The 14,957-nt window shown below is 43.8% G+C and overlaps 2 protein-coding genes across 4 annotated transcripts in view; one reads left to right on the top strand and one right to left on the bottom strand.

Annotated features, from left to right (window-relative positions):
• The window catches only part of Nlrc4 (NLR family CARD domain containing 4), a 28,254-nt gene extending 26,262 nt beyond the window's left edge, over window positions 1–1,992 (top strand). Inside the window, exon 9 of the mRNA XM_006990705.4 lies at window positions 64–1,992. Within this exon, the coding sequence (XP_006990767.1) occupies window positions 64–356 (293 nt within the window). The 3' untranslated portion in view covers window positions 357–1,992. The remainder of the gene's footprint in view (window positions 1–63) is intronic.
• A 1,501-nt stretch (window positions 1,993–3,493) lies between these two features.
• The window catches only part of Slc30a6 (solute carrier family 30 member 6), a 30,373-nt gene continuing 18,909 nt past the window's right edge, over window positions 3,494–14,957 (bottom strand). For all 3 annotated transcript variants that reach the window (XM_006990682.4, XM_076559457.1, XM_076559456.1), the window contains 6 exons: window positions 13,386–13,434; window positions 12,986–13,105; window positions 10,538–10,640; window positions 8,657–8,704; window positions 7,512–7,580; window positions 3,494–4,143 (listed from right to left, as the gene is read on the bottom strand). In XM_006990682.4, the coding sequence (XP_006990744.1) occupies window positions 3,649–4,143; window positions 7,512–7,580; window positions 8,657–8,704; window positions 10,538–10,640; window positions 12,986–13,105; window positions 13,386–13,434 (884 nt within the window). In that variant the 3' untranslated portion in view covers window positions 3,494–3,648. The remainder of the gene's footprint in view (window positions 4,144–7,511; window positions 7,581–8,656; window positions 8,705–10,537; window positions 10,641–12,985; window positions 13,106–13,385; window positions 13,435–14,957) is intronic.

Below are 14,957 nucleotides of genomic sequence, written 5' to 3'. Positions count from 1 at the left end.
TGTGTACTCATTTCATTTTGAATGTGGCTTCCTTCCAATTAACATGCTTATTTCTTCACCCAGGTGCATTTTTGGAGACGAATCCTCTGAGAAACCTGCAGCAGCTGGATTTAGCAGGGAATTGTGTGAGCAGTGATGGATGGCTTTCCTTCATGACTGTATTTGAGAATCTTAAACAATTGGTATTCTTTGACTTTAGTACTAAAGAGTTTTTACCAGATGCATCACTGGTGAGAAAACTTGGTCATGCGTTATCGAAGCTAACTTTTCTGCAAGAAGCAAGGCTCATTGGGTGGGAGTTTGACGACTATGATATTAGTGTTATTAAAGGCACCTTTAAGCTAGTAATTACTTAAAGGTACCCAACGCCACCAAATTCTTTAGAGACTCCTTTACATTCAGTGGATCATTACACATTTTGGAGAAGCCGGCTGGAGAGATGGCTCCGTGGTTATTACCACTGGCTGCTCTTCCAGAGGACTTGGGTTTGACTCCCAACACCCGCAAGGTGACTCACAACCATCTGTAACTCCAGTTCCAGGGGATTCAACACCGTCTTCTACCTCCATGGGTACCAGGCAGGCAAGTGGTGCACATAAACATGCCGGCAAAAATACTAATAGACATAAAATACAATTTAAAAATACTTATATAAAAAAATCCTGCGGAAGGAAGTCGAACATGACCAAGAAGGGGGAGGGGACTGAGAAACACGTTTGGCCTCATCTCTCCACTTAGGACATCTGGATGGTCTTCAACTGGTGTTTGTGTTCCTTGGCCCTAAGAACATTGGGTCACAAAATCTTGACATTCCGTGTTCCTCTGTACTTAGTACAGCACCTGGCCTATAGACTCCACAAGTACTGATGAATATGTGACAACTAAATTACAAATAAATAAGCTAAAATTGTCTAGAGAATAAACTTCACCTGTGCTATTTAATTCAACTGCTTGAGGGAAAACATTTTTGGAGTGAATAGAGCACTTTCTCACATGGAAAGTGTTATCAAACTTGAAGGATAGGTGTTCTTTAAAACGAACAAAGACTGATTTGTATATATGTAAGTGGTGTGTATGCCATGGTGTACAGGTGGGGTCAAAGGGCAGCTTGTGGGAGTTGGCATTCTCCTTCCTTCCAGAGGATGGAAGATCTAAGTTAGGTCCTTGGGCTCTGTGGTGCTAAGTGTCTGTATCTGTTGAGTCGTCTACCAGCTCCAAATGGGCATCTGGGGTCAAGCAAAAATTGGCAGTTCAATAACAGCTCAACCTACCGGGTGGTGGTGACACATACCTCTAATCCAGCACTCGGGAGGCAGAGGCAGGTGGATCTCTGTGAGTTCGAGGCCAGCCTGAGCGAGTTCCACGACAGCCAGGGCTATACACAGAGAAACCCTGTCTCGAAAAACAAAAACAAAACCAAACACACACACACACACGCACGCACGCACGCACGCACGCACGCACGCACGCACACGCACACACACAATTTTCTTCATAAAATGAAAAATTTTAAAGCTAGTTTATTAAAATGAGCCCAGAATTCCATTATTGTCAGTGTTTATGTAATGTACATTATGTCAGTAAATTGCCATGTGTTTAAGCTCACTAAGATGCTGCTGTGGAAGCGGGGTGGCCCCCATTCCCATTTCAGACCCAAACATGTTTGTCTCAAAGCGTCCTTCAAGGCCCCCTGTCTGGGGGGTGGACTGTTGTGTGAAATTTTGTTTGTGTTCTGGCAAATAAAGCTTGCCTGGAGATCAGAGGGCGGAGCTAGCCACTAGTCAATCATAGAGGCCAGGTGGTGGTGACTCACACCTTTAATCCCAGCACTAGGGAGGCTCATGCCTTTAATCCCAGCACAATCAGGAGGTGGAGAGAGGCATATATGGTGGAGACAGGATCTCAGGCCCATTTGGTCTGAGGATTCGTAGACGTACGAGGTCTCTAGTGGCTGCTTCTCTGCTTCTCTGATCTTCCAGGTTATTACCCCAATATCTGACTCCTGGCTTTAATTGATAAGGCTAATTAGGATCACGATTCAATGGACTGGCCCTCTGACACTGTGATGGGGAATGAGGAGAACAGCAAAACAGCCCAAGGCTTTGTCTGGAGGTGGTGGTGGCGCACGCTTTTAGCCCCAGCACTCGGGAGGCAGAGGCAGGCGGATCTCTGAGTTCGAGGCCAGCCAGGTCAACAGATCGAGTTCCAGGACAGGCACCAAAGCTACACAGTGAAACCCTGTCTCAGAAAAAGAAAACCAATTGAAAGAAAGAAAGAGAGAGAGAGAGAGAGAGAGAGAGAGAGAGAGAGAGAGAAAGAAAGAAAAAGAAAGAACAAACAAATAAACAAAAACCAGCTCAAGGCTAAACCACGTGTCCTTGAGAACAGCTAGGTGAGCCATTTCCAGGAGAGGTTACAATTGTTTGCCCCATGATACGGAAGTGCCCAAAGAGGGCGAAGCTGCACACCCAGGCACGGGAAGTTCCATTGGGAACTGTGATTGGCCGCCTTACCAGTCTGTGGGGTGCGGTTGCCTCTCATTAGGTGATTTCACCTCTGTTGCTGTCTGTCTCCACTTGGAATCCTCACTAGAAGGGACACTGCTCTGCCCAGACTCTACAAGAACTCCAGCCAGCCGCCTTTCAGGGGCTGCCCCAGTGGGATTCTGCTGATGTTTTGAGCGCCAAGTCGATGACGTCTTGCTATCTATCTTCGTGTATCTCTTGCTCTTTAGTCTTTTACCTTGACTTAATAAACTTACTCATTCACAACCAAAGTATGGCTATTGTAAGTCAATGGACAATTGACTAAATGTAACATGGAAAACTGGAATTTTTTTATAACTCATTCCATTTTACCTACGGTTTGGTATTTGTAACCAAAATAAAACACTGAGAATAGTGGACTATTTACAAATGTACTACATTTGTAAATGAAAAAAAAACTTTACTTAAAACCTGTTACTTAAAAATTTAGACTATACCTGTATGGTGGCTCAAAACCTACAATCCCAGCACTTGGGAGACTGAGGAAGGGGGATGATGGGTTTGAAGCCAGCCTGGTCTATACAGCAGGATCCTGCTTCAAAAGACTAGTAATAAGAATTAAATTGTGCTAGGTAGTAGAATATGTCTCACAATTTCCAATAAAAACTTTTACTTTTTATTTAACAAGAAATGGTTCAGGAGGACCTCAAAAAAACGTAGCAATTAAGCTTAGAAAAGCTACAAAAGAGACTTTGTCTTTTCAAATGGACACTTGGTTTCCGTTTCCTGAAATTGGCAGCACACATGAAGCTCTGGAGGAATGAAGTACTGTGGATAAAGCCAAGTGCGGATGCACACCCCACTTGGCTTTCCCATTAGGGGTGGGGTCATACCACACTGTGGGCGGCTACAAAACAGCTGATATTCAAGCTGAGAGAAACGGGCTTTTCGAAGGAAGCCTACTCAACACCCATGGCATTTTCAAAGACCCCACTGCCACAAGAACATTTTACAAAAATAGAGTTTATAGGTTTCATGAAATATGAACAAACCTGCAATAATCGGACACTTAAATGGTTGAACAGTCGATGCAAGTTGGATTACTAAATACACCAGAAGCCAAGGAGTCGACATTCCCCATATAAAGACAAGGGAGAGTCCTTCAAGGTCTTGGCTGCCCCGTCCTGCTGTTTCCATACCTACTGGGTATATGTGGGAACGTGGGCCTCAAGCCCTGGCCTGCTCCAATTCCAGGAACTGCCAGTCCTTGGCTGAGCACACTGCTGTATGGCGTGTATCCACGATTAAGACCCAGACCATACGGCCTTGTCTGTGTGTTCAGAATAACTGGGCTCATGTTTTTCCCCGGGGTATTAAATGCAAACTCCGGAGGTGGGCTGGTAGGTTTGGATGGTGTGGACGTGACGGGGGTCATGTCATCAGTATGCTTCAGAAGAGGCATTGGGATTATGTGATGGTCTGAGAAGTGCAGGACGTTGGGGGCAACAGGCCCAGAGAGTAAGGCAGGTCTAATCCAATCATCCTTGAAAATCTGAACAGTCAGAGTGGACACAAGTGTGTACAGCCTGCTGGTCACGTGAGCAAGAACCATCTGTTCATTGGCATCTCGTCGAATTCTTACATGTACTGACCCAGCCTGAAAGAGAAAAACCACAGACTGCTTAGAATTATAAGACTGAGAATTCTGCTTTAGTCACAACTTGATTGGTACTCGGTATTTTCATTAAAATAAGAAAAAAACATACCATCTTGCTATTCACTACTGGCACTTATCAATGTAAAAGGTGAAGGAAATGATTTGTGACTTTTTAAAAGACAGACTAGATGCAGTTCAGTTGACAGAAGGCATTCAAGGGCCCAGGTTTGATCCAGGTTTGTGCATAAACCAGGCACAGCGGTGCACATCTGAGACCCTGGCACTCGGTAAAGTACAGCGTGGAAATACAGAAAAGCTAGGATTCCGTTACAATGGCTGAAGACTTGAAAAGACTTGAAAAGAGCAGATAACTGAATGGAATTTCAAAGAGCAGGAAAAGAGATGGGGTGCAGTGGCTCATGGCTTTAGTCCCAGCACCTAGAGGCAGAGGCAGGAGGATCTCTGTGAGTTTGAGACCAGCCTGGGTTCAAATGAGAGACCCCGCTTCAATACGTAAGTTAGGAAATGATAAGAAAAATACCTGACATCAACCTCGGGCTTCTATATACCTGTCCACACACATACACATACACACGAAAATGCACTGTAGGGGAGTGTTGGTTGGTACAGCCATTATGCAAGGCAGTTTGATATTTTGTTTGTATTAAAAGTTGTAAAAATTTGATTATTCTATGATTCACAAAACTCACTTCTAGAAATTGTTTTCCTTTGTTTTGAGACAAGGTCTTGAACTCACAGAGGTCTCACTGCCTATGCCCCCTGAGTGCAGGAACTAAAGACATGTTTAAAGAATAATCATGGGGGGGGGGTGTGACTGGAGAGATGGCTCAGTGGTTAAGAGCACTGATTGCTCTTTGGGAAGACCTGGGTTCAATTCCCAGCACCCACATGGCAGCTTATAACTGTCTGTAACTCCCGTTTCAGGGGACCTGATACCCATGGCAAAACACCAATGCAATACAATTAAAAAGAAAAAAGAAAAAGAAAAATCATGTAGGTATGTATAAAAATTATTTCAAAAACTGCTCACCATAGCCTATTTAAATAGGAAAAATAGAAAACAATCCAAACGAGCATTAGGGGACTGACAAAAGAATTCAAGGATATTTACACAAAACTCTGCAGCCATTAAAATAGATACTAGGCAGTCCAAGGGCGTGTCTTCGTGGCAGAGTACTTGTCTACCATATACAAGGCCCTGAGCGTGAGCCCCAGTACCATCATACATATATACGCCCAAATATTTTCACAAAAACAGACTATGACAACAAAACTGAAAGCCCATGACCGTGTGTTGAAAACCTAAGTGCTATGGTATCTATGAAATCGAAAGCATAAGCTCTGCGTCCTGAAAGGTGCCAGAATTGTGACGGGGAAGGACAAAGAGGCTCCAGAGACACCGACTGACCTAAAAACCCCAAAGCAGGTAAAGGATAGCCACTGCCTGGGAATCTTAGACATGCCACCCGAGAAAGGCCCTAGACACTGCGTCCGCAATGACATCTGAAGCTCTGCAGTAGCTGGAGCCCTGTGACCTTACAAAACTAACCAGGCACAGCTCCTTTCTAGGACAAAGGTCCACATTAAGAGGAACTGGGGGGCTGGGGAGATGGCTCAGCGGTTAAGAGCACTGGCTGCTCTTCAAGAGGTCCTGAGTTTAATTCCCAGCACCCACATAGTGGCTTACAGCTATCTGTAATGGGATCTGATTCCCTCTTCTGGTGTGCATGAAGACAGGCCACTTATATACATAAAATACATGAATAAATAAATATTATTTTTAAAAAGGAGAAGGAGAAGAATGAAATAGTAGAGACCTCGGGTCGGGGAGGTTAAGCCAGCAGGAGCAGAGCCAGCAGACAGACAACACTTCCTCATTAGAGCCCCATGCGTTTTTAAGTGCTGCTCTATGTAAGCTACTCCTCATTTTAAAGTCCAGGAAGGCATAAGGACAAGCAACAGGGCTGGGTGGTGGTGGCCCACACCTTTGATCCCAGCACTTGGAAGGCAGAGGCAGGAGGATCTCTGTGAGTTCGAGGCCAGCCTGGTCTACAAAGCGAGTTACAGAACAGCCAGAGCTACACATAGAAAGCCTGTCTTGAAAAACAAAAACATCAACAACAAAAAAGAGATTTTATGGAGTGGAGAGATGGCTCAGTGGTTAAGAGCACTGGCTGCTTTTCTAAGAGGTCCTGAGTTCAATTCCTAGCAACCACATGGTGGCTCACAACCATCTATAGTGGGATCTGATACCCTATTCTGGTGTGCAGACATACATCATATAAGTCGATAGAGCATTCATATATATAAAACAAATAAACCTTAAAAAAAGAACAAAAAACAATAAGTGCTTTAATCCAGCACTCAAAAAGCAGAGGCAGGTGGATCTCTGTGAGTTTGAGGCCAACCTGGTCTACACAGTAAGTTCCAGGGTAGCCAGGGATACAAAGAAATCCTGTCTCAAAACTAACAAAAGGATATGTAAGTCAAATGTGACGGCGCATGCTTAGAAGACTGGGAAAAATCTTAGGAGCTCAAGGCTATCCTGGGCTACAAGAGTGTGTTCCAGAATAGCCTAGTCTGCAGAATGAGATGTCGTCTCAAAAGAAAAACAAACAAAAATACATAGTAGGAGAGTATTTAATAACAGGGAAAACAGTGAGGCATGAGGTCCCATATTCAATTCTCCACACCTATAACAACAACAACAAAAACCTCCAGTACTTTCAAGGTTAAATTAAAAAGAATTAAGTGATTGAGCCTGTCAATATTTCAGATGCCATTAAACAGGATAGAGAATCAAAGCTTCCATGAGAATGTTTTTTTTTTAATTTTTTTTTTTAAATTTTGTGTGTATGAATGTTTTGCCTGCATGCCTACATGCCATGTGTGTGTCTGGTGCCTGAGGAGGCCAGAAGAAAGTCAGATCCCCTAGAACGGGAGTTCCCAATGGTGAGCCACCATGTGGGTGCCGGAACGGAGCCCATGTCCTCTGAAGGGCAGCCAGTGCTCTTGACCACTGAACCATCTCTCTAGCCCCAATATAAAAAAAAAAAAATTTTTTTGTTTTTAGATTTATGATTATGTGCATGAGTGTTTTGCCTGCATGTATGTTTGTACACTATGTGCATGTCTGGTGCCTGCTGAGGTCTCCCAAGATTGGAGTTAACAGATGGCTGTGACCCACCATGTGGGTGTTGGGAATTAAACTCAGGTCTTCTGCAAGAGCAAGTGTTCTTAAACACTGAGCCAACTCTCCAGCCCCCCACCATGAAAATTTTAAAGAAATTCTACTTTAAGTTTTAAAAATGTTTAAATTACACTAAACTAGCATGTAGAAAACATACCAATGAGCCAAATCCGAGGGTCCAAAAGTGTTCATTTCGGACTTCTAAGACTCCATCCAAGGTAGATACCTGATCGAAAGCACAGAACAGTTTATCATTTACCTGCATTTGACACAGCAAGGTCGACCAATGACAGTACAGACTTGCTGTAAGCCTAGAAAGGACACAGCCACACCCTGACCAAGGACACACATCAGCTCTCAAGAGGTCTCGGTTATCTCCTGTCTGTTCAGTCCTCACCCAGGCCGCTCCACTCCTTGAATCAGGTGCAGGCTGCTGGGGCTTTAAAGTGCCATGGTTTTGTTTCTGATCAAGGTAGACATGTTTATGACCAACATTTGTGGTTCCAGGTTTCTTCTGTAGGGTGTGTGTGTGTGTACACGTGTGTATTAGCTGTTTCTTTGCCTGGCTCCTCTTTAACAAGTTTGAGTGTAGGTTATAAGTAAATTCCAGGGCTGATATACAGGCACGGGGATCGTGACAACAAAGACGTACTCAGGGCCAGGATCCCGGATGAGATATGCAGCTGTGTTGGAAGAGGTGGCCTTTGGGACACTGACAACCAAGAACAGAGAAAGTGTCCACATCCAAACCAATAAGATTTCTTCCTCATTAGCAGGTGGAACTTTCTTACAAAAGAAAATAACCCACCAACTAAGAAGTTAGGTGGATTAGCATGTAGAAGTGGATTTTCAGCCAGGCGGTGGTGGCGCACGCCTGTAATCCCAGCACTGGAGAGGCAGAGGTAGGCCGATCTCTGTGAGTTTGAATCCAGCCAGGTTTACAGAATGAGTTCCAGGACAGCCTGGGCTACCCAGAGAAACCCTGTCTCGAAAAACCAAAACCAAATTTAAAAAAAAAAAAAAAAGTGGACTTTTGCCTTTAGTCAAATCCTGAAGACAGTGAGAAAAATCCTTGACTCAGCTACCATGGTATCTTGAGATCATTACCTTCCATATTTACTGAGAGTCAATCTGGCTTCCACACTGAGCAGTTTTTCTACTTTTGTCCCTATGTTATAGCTTCTACTGTTAGCATGACACACAAACGCCCCTGGAATAAAACGCTGGAGGTGAATATATTATACATACCCACCCTTCTGTTTCCCTAACATCAGTGTTAAAAAATGACTTCTTCCATCTTACCTCTCTGATCAGCTTGTCCAACTGACCAATAACATGAGGTGGTGTTGTCTGGAAAAAGAAAACAAAACATGAATAGCTTAGGGAGAAAATAGTTTTGCAGTAATGATTCTGAGGCCCCCTACACACCCACAAACATATTTCAAACCAGCCTTTCGATTTTTGACATGTGTCCTGTTATGACTTAGGGAAGAGAGGTCTCACTGGCCCAGCAGGGCGACATCACTAATTGGTCCACATTCATTTCTTTTTCTTTTTTTCTAAAGCAAAATTAGATTAAGGAAAGAACTGCTGGTGGTGGTAGGAGATCCCAGAGAGCAGGACACCATCCTCTTTTTCTCATGAAGCAGATGCTCTCTCCAGAATCCCACCAGACTTAAGGAACCAAGCAGCCAGGGGCTGAGTGACGGTTCAGCAGTTGAGAGTGCCCTTCCCACTGCAGGGTGTGGTGGACATACCTTTAGGGGATCTCTGTGTGGAGGCTAGCCTGCTCTACTCGGTGAGTTCCAGGACAGCCAGGACAATGAAGGAAATCTTGCTCATAAAACCAAACACAACAACAAAAGAGTGCTTGTCGCTCTTGAATAGGCCCATAGTTTGGTTCCCAGCACCCAACTGGAGGCTCACAGTTCCTGCAACTCCAGTTCCAGGGTACCTGTGCTCTCTTCTGACATCTCAGGACATACACACACTCAGGTACACACACTTAACATAAAATAATAGCTAGCCAGGCATGGTTGGCCTACACCTTTAATCCCAGTACTCGGGACAGAGAGGCAGAAGGATCTCTGTGAGTTCCAGGTCAGCCGGGGCTACAGAGAGAAACCTTGTCTCAAAAAGAAAAAAACTGTAAATAATGAATAAAGACAGTATGCAAGCAAATAAAATAAAAAATAAATAAAATGAGGTGAAAAAAGACCCAGCCAACACACTAACAAAAAGTATATAGAAAATGGTGCCAAGAGTAACATTTCATATAGGACATAATACTACATAAGGACTACACTGTGTTCATTACTAAGGTATAGAAAAGAAAGGCCAAGATATATATGCATCTGGCTCTGGGAAACGATGTCTACATTATTTCAATCCCCAGCTTGTCACTGTGCTGATCCAATGACAGGAAATAAAAAATCAGTGGTGGCTAGGTGCTGGTGGTGCACACCGACTTAACCCCAGCACTTGGAGGCAGAGGAAGGAGGATCTCTGAGTTCGAGGCCAGCCTGTTCTACAGAGTGAGTTCCAGGATGGCCAGGGATAGATAGAGAAAGCCTATCTAAAAAAACAAAACAAAACAAAACAAAACCAAGGGTAATCAGACTATGTATAAAACCCAGAGCAGGCTGGAGAGATGGCTCAGCAGTTAAGAGCACTGACTGCTCTTCCAGAGGACCTGAGTTCACTTCCCATCACTTATACAGCAGCTCACAACTATCTGCAACTGCATTTCCAGGGGACCAGACACCATGGCAAAAAAATAAATAAATAAAACAAAACAAACACCAATGTACATTTAAAACAAAACAAAACAAAACAAAAAAAACTCAGAGCAGAGCATATTTATCCAAAAAAATTAAGTATCTAAAAAAATACCTAAACAACATTGTTTTCCCTTAAAATTCAATAAAGAGGTAAATAATTACCAATTCATGGTTGCATGTCACAGGATCACAAAAAAATGTGAGCCCAAACTATTCCAGGGCAATGAAATTCCAACCAGTTTCTGCAAATGAGTTTCTGAGATCACTGTCTGACTTTGTTGCTAACACGGCTCTTCAGTCGTTACTACTTTACCTGTCTGCTAGAACACACACCAAGTTCCTCCCCGGGGAGAGAATGTGCCTCACACTAAACACACGCACCTAATGAGAACGAGAGCCTCACCTGGAGAAGAACTTTCCCGCTGTACACACTCATGGGATACATGGTGCCGAACGTCATCAGGGCAATGGCAATCGCAGATGCAGTATCTACAGCAAAGTAATTACTGCAAGAAAAGCAACTGTCAATCTTAAATGTATAGTTCATCTTACAATTTTACAAAATACCAAACATTAATAACCAAAAACAAAATAAAAAATCACAAATAACTACCATTGTCAAGAGAGCACCTCAGGGAAAAAAAACAACAAGAAATCTCCAAAAAAGTCAGCTTTAGAATTCTTGCTGTCAGTTGCACGCCTTTAATCCCAGCACTTGGGAGGCAGAGGCAGGCGGATCTTTGTGAGTTCGAGGCCAGCCTGATCTCCAAAGGGAGATCCAGGAAAGGCGCAAAGCTACACAGAGAAACCCTGTCTCAAAAAACCAAAAAAAAAAAAAAAAAAAAAAAGAATTCTTGCTGTCAAAGTTTAGTGGAAAGGAATAATTGCATCAATGAGTGTGAAGAGGGATGGTGAGATAATAGATAATAATTGCATCAGTGAGTGTGAAGAGGGATGGTGAGATAATAATTGCATCAATGAGTTTCGAAGAGGGAAGAGTAAGAAAGACTAGTAAGCCTTCCGTTACTCTCCATTTCAATGAACCCCGACACCAGAAGGCTGATCCAGGGATAAATGACTCTCATAGTGATTCCACCCATTTTTCTCTCAGAAATTCTTGTATTCAAGACTTCAAAAGGTGGTGGCACACACTTTTAATCCCAGCACTCTGGAGGCAGAGGCAGGCAGATCTCTGTGAGTTTGAGGCCAGTCTGGTCTAAAGAGTGAGTTCCAGGACTACCAGGGATGTTATAGAGAAATCCAGTCTCGGAAAAAACAAACAAACAAACAAACAAAAAAAACCCCAAAGAAACAAAAGCCTTCAAAACTGAGTTGGGTGTGGTGTGTAGTGACCCACACTTTGAATTCCAGCAATCAGCAGCAAAGGCAGGCAGATCTCTGAGTTTGAGGGCAGCCTGGTCTACACAGTGAATCCTTGAATTAGAAAAAGTAAAATAAACAATTTCAAAGTTCCCCAGGAATCTGCTATAGTGACATTATAGCCGAAGGACTATGTCACATCAATGTCTCAAATTCTGAAGCTCTACTAACATGACAGAGCAAAATAGTAATGGCTACAAGCTGATTCTGAACACGGTTACTTCCCCGCCACACTGGGGATAGAAACAGGAATAAGGCACGGTTTCTGCCGTACAAGGAGCAGGAGTACACACAGGAAAACTACAGTGAAGCACTCTGTGTGTTAGAGAAGTCTCCAAGGGGTCATGGCACACACCAGCAATCCCAGCCTTTGGGAGGTAAAAGCGGGAGGATCCACAGTTAACAGCCAGGCTTGGCTATGTACTAAGGTCCAGGTCACCCATGGGCTAGCCTGGAGCCTGCAGCAGATGTGAGAGATCCTGCTTCAGCAAGCTGGAAGGCGAGCATGGGCTCCCCAGAGCTGTCCTCCGCCCGCCGCATAGATGCCGGCACACAAACAAATACTAAAAAGGAAGGAAGGAATGCTGCAGGCACTCACAGAGAAAATGTCAGGGGATTGGGGATTTAGCTTAGTGGTAGAGCGATTGCCTAGCAAGCCCAAGGCCCTGGGTCCGGTCCTCAGCTGAGGGGTGGGGGAATGTCAGAAAGAGCTGTCAGTGATGGGGAAGGATGCTCAGGTGAGGAAACGCGACCAGGAGGCAGGGAGCTAACACCCTGGAATTCAATGTAAGTATAAAAACATAACTTTAGGAAATATGTAAAAAAGGATCCTAACAATTAAGAATCCATGACAGTACACCTCACTGTTTAAAGGGTAAGTTGGTGGACAATTCAGCTGTAGAAGGGTGATCTCAAAGCAGCTGTAATGTCTGTTTTTAAAAAGGCGTTAGTTTTACTCTGAAGTGGCTTCTGGCCCACCTGCGCCTCTCCCTCTCAGCAGCAACAGCAGCGGTGACTTAGACCTCGCTCTTACTGCGGCCTGCCTCTCTCGTCAGGCCAGCAGGGGGAATCACATCCTTTTCTGGTCCTCATTATAAACTGTAGTGAGAAATACTGAGGCCTGATTCCCTGAAATTGTTTACAATTTATTTATTTACTTTTGGTTTTTCGAGACAGGGTTTCTCTGTGTAGTTTTGGAGCCTGTCCTGGATCTCGCTCTGTAGACCAGGCTGGCCTCGAACTCACAGAGATCCGCCTGGTTCTGCCTCCTGAGTGCTGGGATTAAAGACGTGTGCCACCGCCACCCAGCCCTGAATTTTTTAGATAGAAACACTTGAGGATAAGACCTGACCAAGTTATACAGGTCATTAGCAAAGACACTAGAGGCCTGGCCTCAAATCCATCTTGTCGACACCCTTAAAGTCAGGCTCCAGAAATCAAAGCACATCTGATAGCAATACAATATACTCACTTGATTTCGATCAGCATGTATGTTATACAGAGAGCAAATGCCCCAGCAAGGTCAATCAGGACAAATGGATTCATGCGGGGCAAGAAGATACTGCTGAGTCCTGGGATAATCCCACACAAACTACGGAAGACCAAACAGTAGTCATTAGAAGAATTCATGAAATATCAATAAGAACACTGGTACAGATAAGGTGCATTTTACTTCTTACAGAACAAAGAGGACTCTGCCACCTTAGAGAATTCTTCTGCGGCATCAATTAGAAAGCCGAGAGAGAATGAGAACCGAACCAAGAGCAGCTCATGCAGTGATTTCAGCTGCAAATCTAAGCATCTGTCATAGACATACTTCTTGGGGAATTCTTGTTAAATTAGGCCAGTCATAAAGTTCCACGGCATCTTACCTTCGACTAAGGTCTGCCACGTGCTCTTGAAGCCAGCTCGTACTAGCAGCTTTAAGGAGAAAATACTTAAATTATCTATATGAAGAGTAAGTCACTACTAGAAAAACTAGCTCTTTCACTTGGAAAACAAGTTCGGCAGCGTCCATGTACCGTGACAACGGCCATGCTTCCCCTCCACTCTACATCTCTCCCCTTTTCATGACACGACACTCGGTCTAAAGCAGCTCTACCTTCCATGCACAGTTGAGGGAGTTAGAGGACTTGACACATCGCCGGTGCTTTTAATATGAAGTCTTAGGGATGGCAAGACGGCTCAGCCTGATGACCTACGTGTGAGCCTCGAGTCCCACATGATGGAAGGAAAGAACAGACTCCCTTGGTCGTCCTCTGACCTTCATGCCATGCTCATGCAGCCCTCCCCCAAATAAGTAAATATATCTTTGTTTGTTTTTGTTTTTCGAGACAGGGTTTCTCTGTGTAGTTTTGGTGCCTGTCCTGGATCTCATTCTGTAGACCTGGCTGTCTTTGAACTCATGGAGATCCTCCTGGCTCTGCCTCCCGAATGCTGGGATTAAAGGCATGTGTGGGTGAAGATTTTTATACAATTAAAAAAAAAATTATCTATATAAAGAATGGGTTCCAGATCATGCCAATTATTAATTCCTTTGGCTCTCAAAAGCCAGGAGTACATCTAAAGATACCGAAAGACACTGACCAGGGACTGTCCCTTGAAAAATAGCCCCCAAACTTAAGTGGCATTCATCCCAGTGTGCTGCTGACCCACTCATTTTATAATGGAATTATGCTGTAAAGAGATTGGCAAGCTTTCTACAGAAGACTGGCCCAGCACTAAAGAGAAGGCAGGGATACCAGAGTGCCAGCTTTCTGGCTTAGCCTGTCATCCCAAGTGTGTTTTTTCGGCAAATGATTTAATCTCTGACTGCTTCAGTGTAAAATGAGGATGATAAAGTATTTGTGTCAATGGCTATGGAGAGAATTACTGAAGACTCATCATCCTTAACCTCTGACTGGTACAGTTTGTATTCCTAACACCTGTGAGGCTGCTGGGACACGAATGAGCACTTCAGAAAATGTTCATCGCTGTCTGTCGTGGTGTTCAAGTTGAAAGGCCCCCCAAAAGTCATCTATCTGTGTTCTCTGTTTCAAAATAGGTACTCTGGGCTGGAGAGATGGCTCAGAGGTTAGGAGCACTGGCTGTTCTTCCAGAGGTCCTGAGTTCAGTTCCCAGCAACTACATGGTGGCTCACAACCATCTGTAATGAGATCTGGTGCCCTCTTCTGGCCTGCAGGGACACATGCACACAGAACAGTGTATATATCATTTTAAAAAATCTTTAAAAACAACAACAACAAAAAAAAAAAATTTCAAAATAGGTGCTCTGTGTGCCCACTCACTTCTTCATCAGTTAATGGATAAATCCTTTCCTGGTTTGTGAGATTTCAATACACTGAAAGTTTAAAAAATGATCAGTAATACATCTACGAAATAGAAAAACTGTCTACTATCTAAACTTGTGAAGACTTTGGGAATCCTTTTATTTGTTTTGTTGG

This window comes from Peromyscus maniculatus, chromosome 22 (assembly GCF_049852395.1).
Source record: "Peromyscus maniculatus bairdii isolate BWxNUB_F1_BW_parent chromosome 22, HU_Pman_BW_mat_3.1, whole genome shotgun sequence".
Taxonomy (NCBI): Eukaryota; Metazoa; Chordata; class Mammalia; order Rodentia; family Cricetidae; genus Peromyscus; species Peromyscus maniculatus.
This window is presented reverse-complemented; position numbering and strand designations above follow the sequence as displayed.